This window comes from Stomoxys calcitrans, chromosome 5 (genome assembly GCF_963082655.1).
Source record: "Stomoxys calcitrans chromosome 5, idStoCalc2.1, whole genome shotgun sequence".
NCBI classification, from domain to species: domain Eukaryota; kingdom Metazoa; phylum Arthropoda; class Insecta; order Diptera; family Muscidae; genus Stomoxys; species Stomoxys calcitrans.
The window spans coordinates 12,383,063-12,400,187 of NC_081556.1; the positions used below are offsets into that span (position 1 = coordinate 12,383,063).

Here is a 17,125-nt window from a genome sequence, read left to right on the forward strand (position 1 = left end):
ATCGAAAATCGTGCACGTTGGCAACCCTCTATGTTGCACGTTGTTTTTATTTATTTTTTTAGAAGCCAAAATTGTCTCGCCATCATGGTTCGTAAACTTAAATATCATGAAAAGAAGCTTTTAAAAAAGGTAGATTTTATTACCTGGAAAGTTGATAATGAAGGCAAGGAAAATGCTGTGCTACGACGTTACCATATACGCAAAAGGGACGACTACACAAAGTAAGTGCAAAAGTGGTGGAAGCCTACCAGCAAATTTAAACTAAAACTTTCTTTTACAGATATAACAAATTATCCAGACACATACGAGAATTAGCAGAGAAAATAGCTAAATTGGAAAAGCATGACCAATTTAAATCGGATGCTTCCTTCATGTTATTGGAAAAGTTATATGGCATGGGCCTGGTCAATGAAAAACATGATTTGGAAGTGGCAAGCAAAGTATCGGCAAGCTGCTTCTGCAGGCGACGTTTGCCAGTGGTTATGGTGAAAAGTTAGTTTATATAAAGGAAATTGGTAGAAGTGTTTAATGGTTTGTTGATTTTATTTACAGACAAGCTCTCGCAAAATATTAAAAATGCCACCGATTTAATAGAAGCCGGTCATGTACGCGTGGGCACCGAAATGGTGAAAGATCCCGCCTTTCTGGTATCACGCAATTTAGAAGACTTTGTTACCTGGGTAGATGGCTCTAAAATTAAGGAGCATGTTTTGTCCTATAACGATCTGCGTGACGATTTTCAATTATAAGAAACCTAAATTTAAGAAACTAGTTTAAAATAAATCAAGAAACCTCCAAGTAGAAGAAGAAGAGAAGCATGATATCTTCGACAGAATTCAAAAACACTCAAGAATCAAGAAATATGGCGAGTACAATGTAAGTAATTTTTTGATTGCCATATTGCATACACCATATATAGAAAATGATCCAAATTTAAGTTTTTTTTGTTGTAAATTATGAGATCAACCTTTTGAATACTTGACCATAAAAATACAATTCCCTGCTTCAAATAGTAGTTGGAATGATAGAATTCAGTCAAAGGAATTCCGTGAAGTAGCTGGGAAAAGTGGTATTTAAAATACTCTTGCATTGTATGAGCTCTATGACGTCATTGCTTTGGTATTGAAGGTTGGTAAAATGCAATGCCTACATCCTTGGACAGGTAATACAAACCGGGAAGTGCAACATTTCGATGGAAATAAAAATTAGTTGACTATATATGGAATGGATGGGCAACAACACAACCGCATATAAATTCCTATGCCGGTGGGCATAGAAAAATCAAACAGTAGCACACGTACAGTGTAAGCAACATCGTGTGCCTTAGTTCGGTCGAGGCATTGTTGTTATGGTTGGTTGGTTGTTTAAGTTATATCACTGTGTTGTACACTGAGTCGGCAGCCCTTGCCGATGAAGGACTCCATCGGATCAATTCAGTACGTACAAACGGCTGTCATGGGATTGTTGTAAATTTTCACAGGGTTGGTTGTTCGGGTTTTACTGCCCCTCATACGAATACAATTTTGTATTTAAAACTGTATTAGTGTGCCCATCACTGATGTATGGAAACTAGCGCGAGAATTATTGTTCATGAAGGAAGCTTGGATTGTGTTTTTGGCCATCTATGGAATTAGGAGCAGGAATATTTGTCGATATCCATGTGTCTTTCCAACATTTCCACATCAAGTCTCGTGAAAGACTGAAAAGAAAGAGCATGTGGGTATTGTAAAGGCTGTCAAATTTATTTTGGAATCGACTCTCACATTCAGCGCGTATGTGATATCGTAAAAAATCATAGCATAGTTGACCGTATAAAAGGCACACTGCCCATTTTTCAGACATCGGGAACTATGAAAGTATCCAGAGACAAGTTGAGGCCCTTAGTTATGTATACAACTCCCCATACCTCTAGGTTCTTCATTATAAGATTAGAGTTCAGTACCTAGCACCTTAGATGATATGGCGCTGGGGTGATCTTGTAGCAGTGTATTGAGTTTCATCCATTCGTATGCTGTTTTCTGTTAGCTATTCCGAGAATTCTGTGACTAAGTTAGGGTGCGTCCAGAAGGATCAGGTCCTAAGTCAAGTGGCATTGACTGGGCTGTTTAACTGGCCATAATCCTAGTTTTGTAAGAGTTGAGGCTCTGCATCTGCAGGAGCGCAATTAAGCCATAACTAACATAATTGTAGGCCAACTTTTTCAGGTGCAATGAATGGCGGTTGATTTTCAAGAATTGCCTTCACAGGGTAGCTGTACCTCGCTTCGGCGACCGTTTCTGCGGAAATGCTATCTTGAACCGCTTGAAATGGCGCCTAATCTAGAGGTTCTCTCTTGTAGTGCTAAACCTCACAAACTAGATCAGGTAGATCCACCCTAACGTTCTGTACTTACAACCAGCTGATATGGGATTTAGAACTATCCTGCTATCTTTGGGTAGTGGATGTGTCTCAACAAGATGGTGATTGGTATGTCCTCTACGACAGCAACCCAGTTGATAATGTCTAGATAGCATGTGGTTGTGACTTCGGACGATTAGGATCTCTGTCTCCTGGTGAAGGTGGTCCACATGAGAACTGAGGAGACAGTCCGCTGCTGTATCTGGATGGTATTTCACTGCCTGTCGCTCAGCTGGTGAATTCACACCGACGCTGCATAGTTTATCACTGGCCGACCAATTGCTTTGTACATTGTCAACAAGGTTTTTTTTGTTGTTGTAGCCCCATTTGTTTTTATAGGCAAACAAGCTCGTTCCGGTCTATACGACCGTTCGCCGGGGGAACATAAGCTTCTCGTGATAACAAAGAACACCAGACAGATTGGAGCTCAAAGTTCCAGCCTATGTGTGGTGTTCATAGTTATCCCGTGCCGGGTTTCTTCGTCAGCACCTCAAGTGCTGCCGGTAAGCGACTTGAGGGAGGACCTTGTCAAATGTGACACCAAGTATTTTGGAATAGTTGGTGGTAGAAATTCTCGGGCCTTCGACGTTCGCATGCATCTACTTATGCCACCTGCCTTCCACCGATACTCTTAACTTGAATCGGACTGCACTCATTGGTATGTGAGAAGTTTGCCCCTGTTCCTTAGAGGAATGTTCATGGGCAAAATTTACAAATTAGTTATCTGCTCCTAATGCTGGCCACATTTGTAAGGTACTATGTAACGTTGTTGGCATAGCAGCCATCTAAAAACTTCTCCTAAAAGAGGTGTAACCCTGCGCCAAGCTTTTAGGACTCGGGTGTACAAAGGAGGTACCTTATAAGCAAACATTGATATGTAAAAAGTTTGCCCCCTGTTCCTTAATGGGATGATTGTCGCGAATTTTCAATTTTCCGGTGGTTAGATAGGGCCTCAATGATTATAATAAGTTTAGCAAGGCAGAGATGACTTATGGCTCTCAAAAAAAATGCCTGTGAGTTGCAATGAATAGAAATCTGAATTTTTCTTTTGCTTCTTTCTTCAGAGAAGTGAAAAGAAGGAAATGAGAGAACACAAAAACGTTAAAAAACAAAATTAAATTAACAAAAAAAGCTAACAGCAAATCGTAAACATGTTTTGTAAATATCATTTATAATTTAAAAGCAAAAAAATGTACAACACTGGTTTGATTGTGGCTAAATCAACTTTTTGTCTTCATTCACAACACCTTCTTTGTCCATTCACAATTATCATGTCTATGATTTTTGCCGCTGGTCAGATAAGGCCTTAATGATGAGTTTAGCAATGCAGTGAGAGAGGGAGAGAAAAAGAGAGTTAGGGATAACATTAAACAGACAAGAGGCATTTTTTTTTTTTGGAAAAATGCTAATGGCGAGGTTAATGAGCGAAGTAGGGTATGTCTTTATGGGCAAGGTGTAATAGGTGATGAGGTGATAGGTTTGGCTTATGAAATATAATCTCCTTGTTCTTCCCCGCGTATAACATCCCTAGTACCTTTAGGGATTATTCATTGCCTTCTATATGCTTGGCCATATTTTTTTAGATTTTCTCCTCTATTTTTTTATCAATTAAAAGAAATTTAAAAATTTCGCTTTATTTCTTCGTACAAAATTACATTTAGACAAACTTATGTTTTTTTTTTTCTTTTAAATCTAATCTCTATTAAATATAACACTAAGATCGAATCATTTTTTTTTTGTATATTAAAATTTAAACTTATAAATATATCCTTATTCCATTGTGAATGCTACTCAGCCAGCCCCATTTCACATTAAAATAAAAACAAAATGAAAGTTCCAAAGAGAAGTGGATTTTTTCAATGGACAATCATTTGTGGGGCAGATAAACAAATTTGGAATTCGTAACAAGACAAACAAAAGATGTCCATTAAACAATAAAAACAATTCTCAAAGGAACTTTCAATTCAGTGTGTGGTGTTGTTGTTACATGGAGGAGGTGGAGATATTTCTTTTGAGATGCTCAAATATCGGAAGGATTGTTGTATTTTTTTTTTCGAAATTTTAGTTTCTAAAAATCTAAAAAATATTTAAAAATGTTTGGTCATATGTTTAAAGTTTGTGTTTGTTTGTTAAGGGTTGTGCAGGAAAACTATTCATCATTGTTGCTGTTGACAGCCACCGATTTTTCACCCAAAACTCGCATAGCATTCGAATAATCCGAATCAATTTGTGGTATTATCTGTTTATCATTGGGGCGCAAAGTGCGTATGAGATCAGTTAGCGATAAGAAGGACTGATGACCAATGTCATCCAGATCAGGTGTTAGGGAGGGTATATGGCGATTTTCCTCGCTGGCCCTCTTCTCGACTTCTTGGGAGATTTGCTTTAGACGCACTTCCACAGAGGGCATTTCAGCATTGGATTGATTTTCGGTTTCATACATTTCGGCAGATTTTTCCTTAGCCATGGCCGAAGATTCCTCAGATTCTGGATGTTCTTGCGAGCCAGAGGCGGTATTGTCAGCAGTGCTTTGTTTCTCATCTTCTGGCTGGGCACTGGATTTTTCCTCATGCATTTCTGCATCCTGTTCATCTTGATGTTGTTGTTCTTCCACCGAATTTTCATGACTCTGGGCACTAAGTTCTTCCAATTCATGTTCGCCTTCATCATTGGAGGTCAAATCACGTCCCTGAACCTCTTCACCGGCACTGGCACTAACTTCTTCCTCTTCCTCATCATGTTCAATGTCTTCCTCCTCATGTTCATAGGAATTGCTGGCTGCATGATGATGGTCTTCATGATGATGATGATGATCCTTCAAGACAGTGGCCTCCAAGGCTCGCTCCTGATCCAGTTTCAATGAGACATATGAGGGTTGGTTGGTCTTTTTCGAGCTGGCAAACGATGACATCAACAAAGGCAAGGGTGTAGTAGTTCTCTTTTCAGCAGCCATAGAATCGGCTAGATTGCGAGGAGTAGTAGTGGTGATGGGGCGTCTGTACATAGACATGTATAAAGAGAAGCAAAGGAAGAACAAAAAGACAGAAAGATTTGTTAGTAACGGATTGGCTTAAAAAAACGAAGATAGTTTTTCAATTCTAGCTACTTGAATGAAACTACTTTAGGAAAGCTAAGCCCCAAATCACCACTTTGTTTTTTAGGAAGATTAGAGAAGAGAAGCCTTTAAGCTAAACAAGGCGCTGGTTAGAGACAGAGTGAGAGAGAGAGACATGAGGCTTACACAAAAAACGGAACTTAATGATTATAATGAGTGTAGCAAGGCAGAGGGAAAGAGAGAGAGAGATAGAGTGAGGCAAAGACAGAAAGAGAACAGGAAACAGGCAACAGCGTTTTTTTAGTTTTATGCTTATGGCGAGGTTAAAAACTGAAGCTCGGGATGTCTTTATGTTTTTTTTTTTGGATAGGGTGGTTGGGTTGGGTTATTTATCCTTAAAAATTATTTTTGTTATATAGTTGTTGTTTGTTTTTGTATGACTTGGGGTTTAGCTCACCTAAAATAAGTTTAGCGAGAGACACGAGTGCCTTTTTTGTTTTTTGTTTTTTCAGTTTTCATTCATTTTTAATCCATAAAGGAGCAGTTTTCAGAGTTTTATTTTATAAAAAAGTTTTTTAAGGCTTAAAGTTTACATTTTTTACAGGCTAATTTTGTTGTAGTTGCTTTTATTTTTGTATTTTTTATTATTTTGGGGAGATTGTTGTTGGAGGGGTTTTTGTTTTTTTTTGTATGTCTTTCATTTAAATTTCTAGCATTTATACTCCTATGCTGAGTAGGTAGTAGTAGGGCTGGGCTCTGCTTACCCCTGCGCTGAAGAAACAGGAATACTGCCATAATTGTAGTAATAGCAACGAGTTTGTTCACATATAAAGTCTTTAACAGCCGAACAATCTTCGGGCATCCATTTCAGGGTGGGTTGTCTCAAGATCACACAGCCTTTTTCGGCGCCGCTGCTGCTGTTCAGGGGAAGAGATAAGAAAAAAATGGCACAAATTTAGTTAAACATTTCATTTGGTTAGGTGAGTAAGAGGATTATATAAAAGTTTGGGCGGACAACCAATTCAAGGATCCCAGGTGGGAGATTAGACCAATCTCTCACCTGAGCTAGGCGCAAGTGACCTTTACATGGAATGTATGGGGAAAGTACTCCAGTCCGGTACTACAGAGCTATACCACGTGTACATACTGCCGTTTGGTAGTTGTAACCCAGTTAATGATCAAGCTTACAGGCCCGATATCAGTGGCCTATTGTCTGGTTCTATGGGACATTCATGCGCAACACGTTTCTTGGCATTGTCCCCTAGGTAATGACCAGTGGGCACAGCTTTGGCAGAGCAGATTGAAGGCTCTACTTTTTGCATGGTGAAAGAGCATGTCCCCACTAGTATTACAAGGTCCTTGAAGAACGGCAGCCTCCCATTGTACCTAAAGAAACTGACCTCCCCTAGCAAACTTGTATCTTCTGCCACATGGTTCACTACAAAAACGATGGAATAACGATTCCGATCATCAAGTGTCCCAAATTACTTAGTCTCAAATTTGACAGCTCTTACACATTCCCCCACATGCCACAGACGAAACTATACTAGCGTTGCATAACTTACCACAGATCGGTCAATTGCTTTGTACGTGGTCAACATGGTTTCTTTGCCAGCAACCCAAGTGCTGCCGGCTGGACTGTGGTAAGTTATGCAGCGCCAGTGTAGTCTCGTCAGTTTTGTGACACGCTCTTCGAACTGCGACGACCGTCTTCTGAGTTCTCACATGGACCACATCGATCATGAAACATAAATCCTACCCGTGCAAATACGTAACTACATGCTGTCCAAGCAATACCTTCTGGGCTATTATCGCAGGGACCATCCAAATTATCAACTTGTAGATAGGGATCCCAGGTGGATCTTCAGATTCTAAAGCGAGAGGTTCAGCGCTGCAAGGGAGAACCTCTAGATCAAGCAGCATACCAAGCGGGTCTGGATAAGATTCATGCAGACACGGCAGTAGACGATGTGAGTGGTGAATTTTGTCCTTAGAGAACGGTCGCCACCCATATCATCTGAGGAACTTGACCTCCACCCAGTGTAGTTCTGCCCCAATTGCTATACGGCAGATAAAGCCGTCTCAACTCTTATAAGAGCAAGGATTGATACCAACGTGTAGGATGTGTGTCCCGATTGTTACCTGGAACAGCACGGCTCACGTCACCTGTTCATCTTCCCAGCCAGACCCACAAGACTCATACCCAGATCATTCTGGATACACCCACTTTTGTCGCAGGGTTCACGGATCTGAATATTCAACAGAACCAAGCAGACGAAACATCACTGCTATAACATCAGCAGCAATTGGCCTGATAGTAGTGAACGGCTGAAGTGCAGTTTACGGGGAAAATAGCAAACATAAATTAAATTTTTTTCATGCAAATTTGCAATGAGTGCTGTCCGATACAAGTTTAGGCCCAATGATAAGGGGCCTCCTTTTTATAGCCGAGTCCGAACGGCGTGCCGCAGTGCGACACCTCTTTAGGGAGAAGTTTTTACATGGCATAGTACCTCACAAATGTAGCCAGCATTAGTAAGGGGATAACCACTGCTGAAAATTTTTTTTCTGATGTTCTGATTCGACCCCAAGCGTTCAGCATCATAGGCGGAAATGCTAACTTCTGCGCTACGGTGGCCTCGGACAATTTTTTTACACCTCCTAAATGGTTTCATATTTTTCTTATACTGCCCAACTTTTCCTCTAATTTGAGTGCCATATTGCCGATATTCCGTACATTTTCACTTGATGAAGGGGAGGGCCCGTTTTGGGGCCCGTCAGGCCAGAGCTCAAAAATCGAACTTCATATTCGTGTTCCTGGGGTCAATTTAGGGGGGTGTGCAAAAAAATTGTTTTTTTTTTCATTTTCTCCGTAAACTGCACTCTTGCCTATCGCAGCCAAATTTGTGCTTAGGTGAGTCCATGTTGTGTTTTGCATACTCTTGACGCTTCAAATCGTTTGTAATAAAGTCACATAAAATATAACGGCTTCAACAGATGAAACATCAGACTATAGATGCTTGTTATTCGAATCTTACAAACTTTTGTATACTCCCCATAATTTTGTTTGCCTTTTCTCAATTTTCTCAATTCTTTTTCAGCTTTCAAACATTTACGTACCTGTCTCTGGCAGTTCTTTGTGGTGATGTATTGCTATTGTGATCCACTGGATCCAAGAGACCAGCCTGTATGGCATCAATGGTATTTTCGAAAAAGTCAAAAGTAGCATTAAATGGTAAACCAGTGCTCATCCATAGGAACATGCCCGTGCCCAAGCGATTGCCCGAAGTCCAGAAATCATAATTGCCATAGCCAGCATTCTTCAGATAGGTGGTCATCGATTCAGCCTTCTCTTTGGTCTCGAACGAGGCCAATTGCAGACCCAGTGAACGACAATACTGATAGGCCAAAAAGTAATTCAGCTCAGGTGAGTAGGGATTCATACGGCTTATAAAATATTGTACACCATCCAAATGTATGGTGGTTATGCGTTGACCTGTTAAAGAAAGAAGAAAAAATTGAAAAAAATTATGAAAAAAAATACTGAACTGCTGACCAAATAAGCAAGTGATAATAATTGTGTTGACCGCTTTAAAAAAATAATTAAGGCAATGTGAATGAAGTGGGTAGAAGCAGGTCATTAGCTTGGCTTAGAACCCGCATAAATAAGTATAGAGCTTAATAACTTACCCTCTTCCCCCCTTTTTTTTTTGTTATTCACTAGTATAAACATTATCACCTTTCTTGTCACTTCCCACAGCTCATCAGTTAGTATATGCTACTGCTTATTATAACTCCGCTATAAAACCAACCATACTTTAATTCAAAACTATTTTCGAACGGTTATATTCTACTTGAATTTCTTTTGCTGTTGCTATCTATGGTCGTTGGTTTGTGGTCATTTTTATGGCAACTTGGCCGACCGGCCGGCCATTACACTTTACTCTTTATGATGATTTAAAATCACTTCCTGTTATTAAAATTCACAACATGAACCATTGGCGCGCTGTCTGATTCTCCATATAAACTCTTGCACCTCTGGGTGAACAACAAGAAGCCCATTAAAATTGTTTAGAAGAATTTCTCTTGAAGACAGAATACTCCTATATCAACATAGCCATGGGACATTGTTGGGGGTGGGCATGCCATTTGGGTTTATGATTTAAATAATGCCAAAAGTTATGATGATCAAGGTATTCTTGACACCCCAAATATAAATATGAGAATTTCTTGCTTCGGAAATGGGAAATAAAAAAAACCGGACAACTTGTTTTCGTGGAACGAAGAATCTAAAAGGGAAATTTTACTTGGCGCTTCGTTGCACATACACACATACATTCCATAACATTATTATGCCAAAGGAATTTCAATTCTTTTTTTTCGTTCCATGGCTATATACCAGAAAACTGGTTTTACCCAGAAAGTATTTTTAAAGAATTTTTGTCAAAATGACATGGAAGCAGATAGTAGAGAAAATTTAATACTATTTTTGGCATGCCAGACGTGGTGATGACTGAAAGGGCAGTTGATAAGATGGTCAAGTGGGTAATTGATTCGCCAATGTTTCTCAAAGGGACAAACAGCGGCCGTTAAAATGATAATCAGAATTTGGCAAAAGTCACAAGCACACCGCAGGACAGAGAGATCCATAAGGCTGAGCTTAGAAAATACAAGGGCGCGTTGCAATCTCATGGCAGCCGGTTGTACTACCGGATTGAACGAAAGTTAAAGGCTTTTCGTTCCATTAGTCTGCCATACTGTATGTTGACAATTCTGGAATGATTGATAGACTCATGTCTCAGGACGATGATTACTAAGCATCACCTATGACGACAGTAAACCCCCCTATATCAAAGGCAAGTTCACTTAAACAGCCCTTCATGACTTGGCGGTTGTTGCTGTAGCCTCATGTTGTTGCAAGATAGATTGCTCTCTCGCTCTAAATAAGGTTACATTTCAGAAGATTACATTTCATATCCAACTGTTTGAAAAAAGCAATTCTTGCCCCATACCCTCCAAAGGAGACTAATGACAGTCGGTGGGGGTTTTTACCATGCGTCGTGCACTGGTTGACATTAGTGGCTTAGTTGTATGGCCATAATTGCCTGGTTCTAGGGGACTTTAATGACCATAATGTTTCATGGCATTCTCCCCTAGGTAACGATCAGCGGGCATAGCTTTGGCAGAGCAGATTGAAGGCTTCATGTTCTGCACGGTGAATGAGGACGCCCTCATTAGGATTAGGAGAAGGTGCCGCAGCTCGCCAGAGATTTTCATTGCATCGTCTGATCTCCTGAGAGACGTATACTGGAAAGCCGTATTTTCTTTGGGATCAAACCACCTTCCAATAATACTGACCATCGACCGACCACACGAAACTCTGAGCGCCGAACGTTTATCAATCAGAAGAAGGGCGATGGGGTCGGCTTCAGAGAATACACCAATCGCGGTTTCAGTGAACTGACACTCCCCTCAAATGTTTTATTTGCCGGGAAGACATTTCGAGACACTATTAACGCAGTAGCCGCCCGCTTTATATCAACCAGTCGAATATTAAACAGTACCGTATTGCCACTCAAGAAAATTGTTTCCTACCAGAATTTGAGATAAAGCCTACCAAAACCCACCAAATGTTCTTCAAGCCTAAATTGGTGTAAAAGTTTTTATACCCACCAAGAAGTGGCTATTTTGCCATTCCATTTGCAACACATCAAATCATACATTTCCAACCTTACAACGTAAACATACTACAATAGATCACGTTTATATTGAAAGACGATCTGGACATGTCCGTCTATCTGTGTCTTGAAAGATGGCCTATATCTTGATATAGCATCCTTTATACGTTTCTCCCGGTAAAGGTCGTATTTTTCCCGATTTCAATGTACGATTTAAGGGTTTGAGCCCAGAAATGCGCCTTCAGTAGCCATTTTCGCCTTTGCAGCGATTACGGATCAGATATGACCAAATTTGTTTGCATCTGCTTTATAGGTCTGTTTTTCGATGAAGGCATTGAACGCACAATGTTTCGGAAAACTGTTCACCACACATCGTGGCCAACGTCGAGGGTTGTCACTGATGAGCATCTGTCGAGGACTGCCAAGTAATTTGTATCTTGAGTTGGCAATTCTTGGGACAGTTGAAAGTTTCCCCTTCAAATCACAAGACCCAGAAAATGTGTTTTCCGCGGATTACACGCTGTGTCTGGCAGATCGACTCCTTGGCTATATAAATCTGATAGTACCAACTTGCCTTATATAACTGTGAGATGAAGATTCTGGAACTTTTTATTCCAAGCAGGGAAACAAACGATTTTCGTGCCATAAGTCTGTGATCCTTTCTGTTGATAACTCTGGACTCGTATCTCAGGGCGAAGATTTCAATGTGTCTCCTATGTCAACAACAAGGTTTTCCCTTCTAGAGCCTTTGTAAGAGTATTTATCAATTGATCTTGTTAAAATTTTGCATAAATCTTCCACGCTTCCAACTCCCACAATACCTCAGGATATTGCTTTGAATCGGTTCAGATTTGGATAAATGTAGTTCCCGTATATATGAAATAACTCCTCAGGACGCAGTCGGTACATAGAAAACTCTCTCGTTCTATATAAGGTTGGGAAAGTCGAAACAACCTGGGATTGAATTTTCGTAATTCATAAATGATTGGTTAAGTTTTAGTCTATCATTCACAATAGATATTTTTCGTCAGCTGGCCCCAACTACATATTTTTCGAAATACACTATGGCAATCGCGGCGACGTACATCTTAAAAGTTTGCATTAAAATGGTTTTTCCATATGAATTTGCACTGCACAGTACTCGTATAGTACAAACAGGGCTTATTTATGCTCTCATTAGGCTAATTACTAATTAAAACTACTTGTAAACCATAATAAAAGAACAGTTCCACACAATTTTAGTGTGAATGAAGTCGTCTATTACAGTTGACACATAGAGTGACTATCTCTCTCGTTCTTGCAAACCTGATTCTCCCATTTATTTATCACACTTATCTATGTTCATGCATTTATTATGTATGTATATAAGGTTAAAATTAAACCTATTGTGAATTATGCATTTCTGTATTGAACCCCAATTTTTGAAATTTTGAAGGCCAATGTTTAAATCGGTTATAATTTATAAAAAAATTTATAAATGTCTATGAAAGTAGTACTACGAGATAAAATTGAATTTGATACGAAAGCGCACTCGTATTAAACCATAATATAAGAAAAGTTCTACACAATTTTTGTCTGAATTAAGCCTATTAAAATTGACACATGGACTGTCTATATCCTTCGTTCTTGTATACCTCCTTCTCTTTTTAACCCCGTTCACACTGCTCTTTAAATCCGGATTTAATGGCTTGATCATCTGTTTTTTCTTTATAAAATCAACTGACGAAAGCTTTAAATCCGCATTTAATGAGAAGTGTAAACGGAGTTTTATTTATCACACTTATCTCTCTTTTGCGTCTATTATGTCCAAAATGACCCAAATAATAGTTGGATTATTGCCAAAGTTTTCAATACCCCTCACCAATATAAAAAATAATAACCACCCAACATGTTTAAGTATTTTATTTTATTATATTTATTATACATGTATTGCAATTAATACATCGTCCAATAGTTAATTCAACTACCACAAATAATACTGACATGAATGACTAATACTATCACTCACCTCTATAAAAAATCATACGATACCCATATCTATGCTGCCATCTCTTACCATACTCTATCTCTCACACAAATTGTCATTAGATTAGCCTCTCTTCTCTCACTTAACTACTGTTGTTGTAATATGCATTGAACACACACTACGCTAGTAAATCACATATGAAGCCTACTGCAACAACAATTTCTTTATTTATTCTTCTTCTTGCTAATTCAATGAGTATGTAGGTTAAAGTTTATTAATATTAAATCGTAGTGGCATTTAATAACTGGCACAAAAGCTTGAAAACTTTCTTTGCTTAAAAAATTGACATTTTCTCCTTAGAATACATTTTACATTTAAAATTTCAATTGAACTACCAAAATTCCATTGAAGTGCATCAACTATTGAGCCTATTAAATATTCTGTATGTGTGTTCCCTATAAAAAAAGAAATGCCGCCAAATGATGCCTTCTCCATTGCAACATGAATTATGAAAATATGCATTTATGAAAAATTATGCGCTTTTGATGTAGACAATTTTTCGTGAACATACCGCACGAAATTTGTAATTTAAATGCAGCACATTCCAATGTATATATGTATGTATGTATGTCTAAAAAGGTTAAGCGGTCTTAGTTTTTACAGTGAAAGAAGACAGTTTGTCTATAGTATGACGCTTAAGGCGTTTGACTTTTTTTTATTACAGTTGACATGATAAATACTTAAACCCCGTTTACACTGCTCCTTAAATCCGTATGTAAGGCTCTCGTCAGCTGATTTTATAAAGGAAAAACAGATGATTGAGCCATTAAATCCCGATTTAAAGAGCTGTGTAAACGGGATTTAACGACCTTACTCACAAAACTTAAAGCCTTAAAATAGTTTTATTTGACAGTTCTATAAAGGAAATCTGTCAAATAAACCTATTTCAAATCTACAAAAACCCCATTTACACTGCTCATTAAATCCAACAACTGTGCCAAGTACGGTTCAAATCGGTCAATAATCTGATATAGCTCCTATATAAACCGATTTGACTTCTTGAGCCCCCACAAGCCGTAATTTTTGTCCGATTTGACTGCACATAGTGTTCTGTTACGACTTCCAACAACTGTATCTCTCATATTTTATCAGAATCTAAGGTGGTGAGTTCCCAAGATTAGGCCCAGCCGATCTTAGCACGCTTTTATTTGTTTTCTCATGGTCTCGCATGATTTTAAGCAAGGCGTTCGGTGTCACAGGCTTTTGACCTCTGCCCCACAGTGGCCGTCCAAAATCTTAACCAATTTAGTTTAAATTGTTGTAGTTGTTCATTTACCTGATCAAGCTCCCATATAAACTGATCTCCTTATTTGACTTCTTTGCTTCCTATAAGGCGCAAATCTTAACAGAATTATATGAAAATTTGCAAAATTGCTCTTTTGCTAATTTAAATTTCTCAAAATGATTTCTTTTACGACTTCTAACCTTCACTTTAGTTATGATCGATGTTGTTCATTAACCTGATCAAGCTCCCATATAAACTGATCTCCTTATTTGACTTCTTTGCTTCCTATAAGGCGCAAATCTTAACAGAATTATATGAAATTTTGCAAAATTGCTCTTTTGCTAATTTAAATTTCTCAAAATGATTTCTTTTACGACTTCTAACCTTCACTTTCGGTATAGTCGATGTTGTTCATTAACCTGATCAAGCTCCCATATTAACTGATCTCCCGAATTATATGAAATTCTGCCTTCTGTTCTTTTGCTACTTCCAACATCGTAGTAAGGTATGGCCTCAATCTATCTATAACCTGATATAGATCCCATAAAAAAGTTACTCCATTTAATTTTTTTATCTCTCCAATTTTTCGAAGTTTTCCAACTAGAGTATCGATAGTTCCTATATAAACCACACTGCCGATTTAATTTCTTCAGAACTATATTTGTACTTTCATTCTTCGTGCGTTTAGTACATGTTAGTCTCCTAAGAAAATAAGTATACATTTGGGTCGTATTTGTGGACAAAAATACCCAAAATCCCCAAAAGCGAAAAAATGTATTTTTAAAATCGGCAAATTTGAGTAAAATGGCTGAAATCCTAGATTATGAATAAATATAAGAAATATTTGAAAAAATCAGTTTTTTTAATGTAATATTTCTCACAAAAACAATTTAAAAAAAAATATCTACTTCTATTTTGAAAAGCTGGGCCCACCAATAGTCATCCTCTAACAAACACCTCGGCTATTACGATGCGAAATTTGGATAACATGGGTTAGACCGATATTCCAACCTTAAGCAACCAATAAAGTCCCCATTATTTTTTTATTTTATACATTTTTTGCATCCACAAAAGAGTTTGCTAGCATAAAATTAGCATAAAATTTTTCCTCAACCAACAAGAGCTTATATATTTTATTGGATTGCCCAAAAAGTAATTGCGGATTTTTTAAAAGAAAGTAAATGCATTTTTAATAAAACTTAGAATGAACTTTAATCAAATATACTTTTTTACATTTTTTTTCTAAAGCAAGCTAAATGTAACAGCTGATAACTGACAGAAGAAAGAATGCAATTACAGAGTCACAAGCTGTGAAAAAATTTGTCAACGCCGACTATATGAAAAATCCGCAATTACTTTTTGGGCAACCCAATACATTGATTATATACCCATATATGTGGAAGAACAACCACCGCGGAAGGATGATTTGATGTTAGGATTTTAGTCCTTCTATGCACTTCTATGAACACACTTCTTTCGGGGATGAACTTCAAGTAAAAATTTTAAGCTTCAATTAGATTTTTTAAAAATTGTTCTGTGATTTTGCTGTATCTGTGAAAATATTTCTTTGAGTGTATGTTAAATCCTTTAGCGCTAGCAACGTTTTACATGTGTGTAATCCAAAAAAATTCCTATTGGCTTTCCAATAGAAAATCCAGGTAAATCAAGGTAAAGACATGATACCAAATTTAAACACCCACATCTTGGTTTTATGTCACACATTTTTAGTCATTACATCCATAATCCGCTTAGTCTTATGGTTTTTGATAGCAGAGTTTCTTAAGTTTTTGATTTTGTTAAAAAAAAATCACTTCACACACTCACCTGTTGAAAGGACCGCTAAACTTAACAGACAAATTAGGATTTTATTCATTTTGTGATTTTGTTTGGTTTTTTGGGGGTTAGTTGATTCCTTCGAAAAATTCCACACTTTTATTAAAGGCGTCTCGATTTAAACTGACAAGCAAGCCTGAATGAACGTTAAGCTAACAAACTTTGGTAACGGCCGTTTGCAGATCTCTTGGCGTGCTCACTCTCCTTCTCTCTCGCTCTCACTCTTTCTTTGTCTCTGGCTTATGGGCCTCCAAATAACACAATCACGAACTTTTTTTGTACTTCTTGAAACAGACAACAATGCACTCTATCCGCTTTGCAGTCCTGTGATGGTGCCACAAACCGAACCGACAAAAAAACACTAAAACTACACCAACAATGTTCACTGATATATACCAAAAGTATATAGGAGTTTCAAGTACATATATACACCAGGTATATGTGTGCGAGTGTGTTTTTTTTTAATTTTTTTTTATTTATTTGATTACTTTAAGCCAAGAAAAAGAATTCTTTCTAGCTTGCTTTCTTATTTTTAGTATTCGATTCTTGTATTCCTTTATCGTTGCTCAAGCACGAGTTGTTGCCGATTCAAATTCTCGATCGCGAATGCCTGAAATTGGGATATGTTGTAAGCTTAAAAGGAATTTTTAGCCAGAGCTATCAAACCTCACAAAACGAAACGAGAAGTAAAAAAAGTCGCCCCGTCTATGGTAGAATACGGCGGGCATACCATGAAAGCAAAAGAAGCAACAATCGCTGCTGCAGCGCCAAAGAAAGACTTACACCACCACTTATGAAGACCAAGAAACAAGGCTAAGAACTCTTAAGGCTGGCTTAAAACAATCAATGAATTTGTATGTGTGGGTGCATTGATGTCTATGTTGGGTAGAAGCAGTGCTATGCCGTGAGGG

The 17,125-nt window shown here is 38.1% G+C and overlaps 2 protein-coding genes across 5 annotated transcripts; one reads left to right on the forward strand and one right to left on the reverse strand.

The window, feature by feature from the left end:
• Nucleotides 1-32: 32 nt before the first annotated feature.
• On the forward strand, nt 33-8,912 carry LOC106083447 (U3 small nucleolar ribonucleoprotein protein IMP3). Its single transcript, XM_013246465.2, has 4 exons — nt 33-221; nt 281-492; nt 553-876; nt 8,554-8,912. Exons 1-3 carry the CDS (start codon nt 85-87, stop codon nt 747-749), a joined length of 546 nt encoding a protein of 181 aa, XP_013101919.2. The 5' UTR covers nt 33-84; the 3' UTR covers nt 750-876; nt 8,554-8,912.
• On the reverse strand, nt 4,330-16,833 carry LOC106083446 (uncharacterized). Of its 4 annotated transcripts, none has more exons than XM_059370304.1 (4): nt 16,206-16,833; nt 8,573-8,948; nt 6,217-6,366; nt 4,330-5,393 (listed from the first exon to the last, which is right to left on the reverse strand). In XM_059370304.1, the coding sequence occupies exons 1-4, from the start codon at nt 16,252-16,254 to the stop codon at nt 4,547-4,549; spliced, it is 1,422 nt and encodes a 473-aa protein (XP_059226287.1). In that variant the 5' UTR covers nt 16,255-16,833; the 3' UTR covers nt 4,330-4,546. The 4 variants fall into 4 exon arrangements, with proteins under 4 accessions (XP_059226287.1, XP_059226285.1, XP_013101918.1 ...); XM_059370302.1 differs by having other exon boundaries at nt 4,335-5,393; nt 6,217-6,369; nt 16,206-16,832; XM_013246464.2 differs by lacking the exon at nt 4,330-5,393 and having other exon boundaries at nt 5,938-6,366; nt 16,206-16,829.
• Between the last annotated feature and the right edge of the window lie 292 nt (nt 16,834-17,125).

Excerpts from the sequence above, each read along its gene's own strand:
- LOC106083447 (XM_013246465.2), top strand. The coding sequence starts at position 85 with ATGGTTCGTAAACTTAAATATCATGAAAAGAAGCTTTTAAAAAAGGTA. Across the intron at positions 222-280 it reads AAAAGGGACGACTACACAAA|ATATAACAAATTATCCAGAC; the intron begins GTAAGTGCAAAA and ends TTTCTTTTACAG. Across the intron at positions 493-552 it reads GCCAGTGGTTATGGTGAAAA|ACAAGCTCTCGCAAAATATT; the intron begins GTTAGTTTATAT and ends TTTTATTTACAG.
- LOC106083446 (XM_059370302.1), bottom strand. The coding sequence starts at position 16,254 with ATGAATAAAATCCTAATTTGTCTGTTAAGTTTAGCGGTCCTTTCAACA. Across the intron at positions 8,949-16,205 it reads TTTAGCGGTCCTTTCAACAG|GTCAACGCATAACCACCATA; the intron begins GTGAGTGTGTGA and ends TTTCTTTAACAG. Across the intron at positions 6,370-8,572 it reads CAAAGAACTGCCAGAGACAG|CAGCAGCGGCGCCGAAAAAG; the intron begins GTACGTAAATGT and ends TCCCCTGAACAG.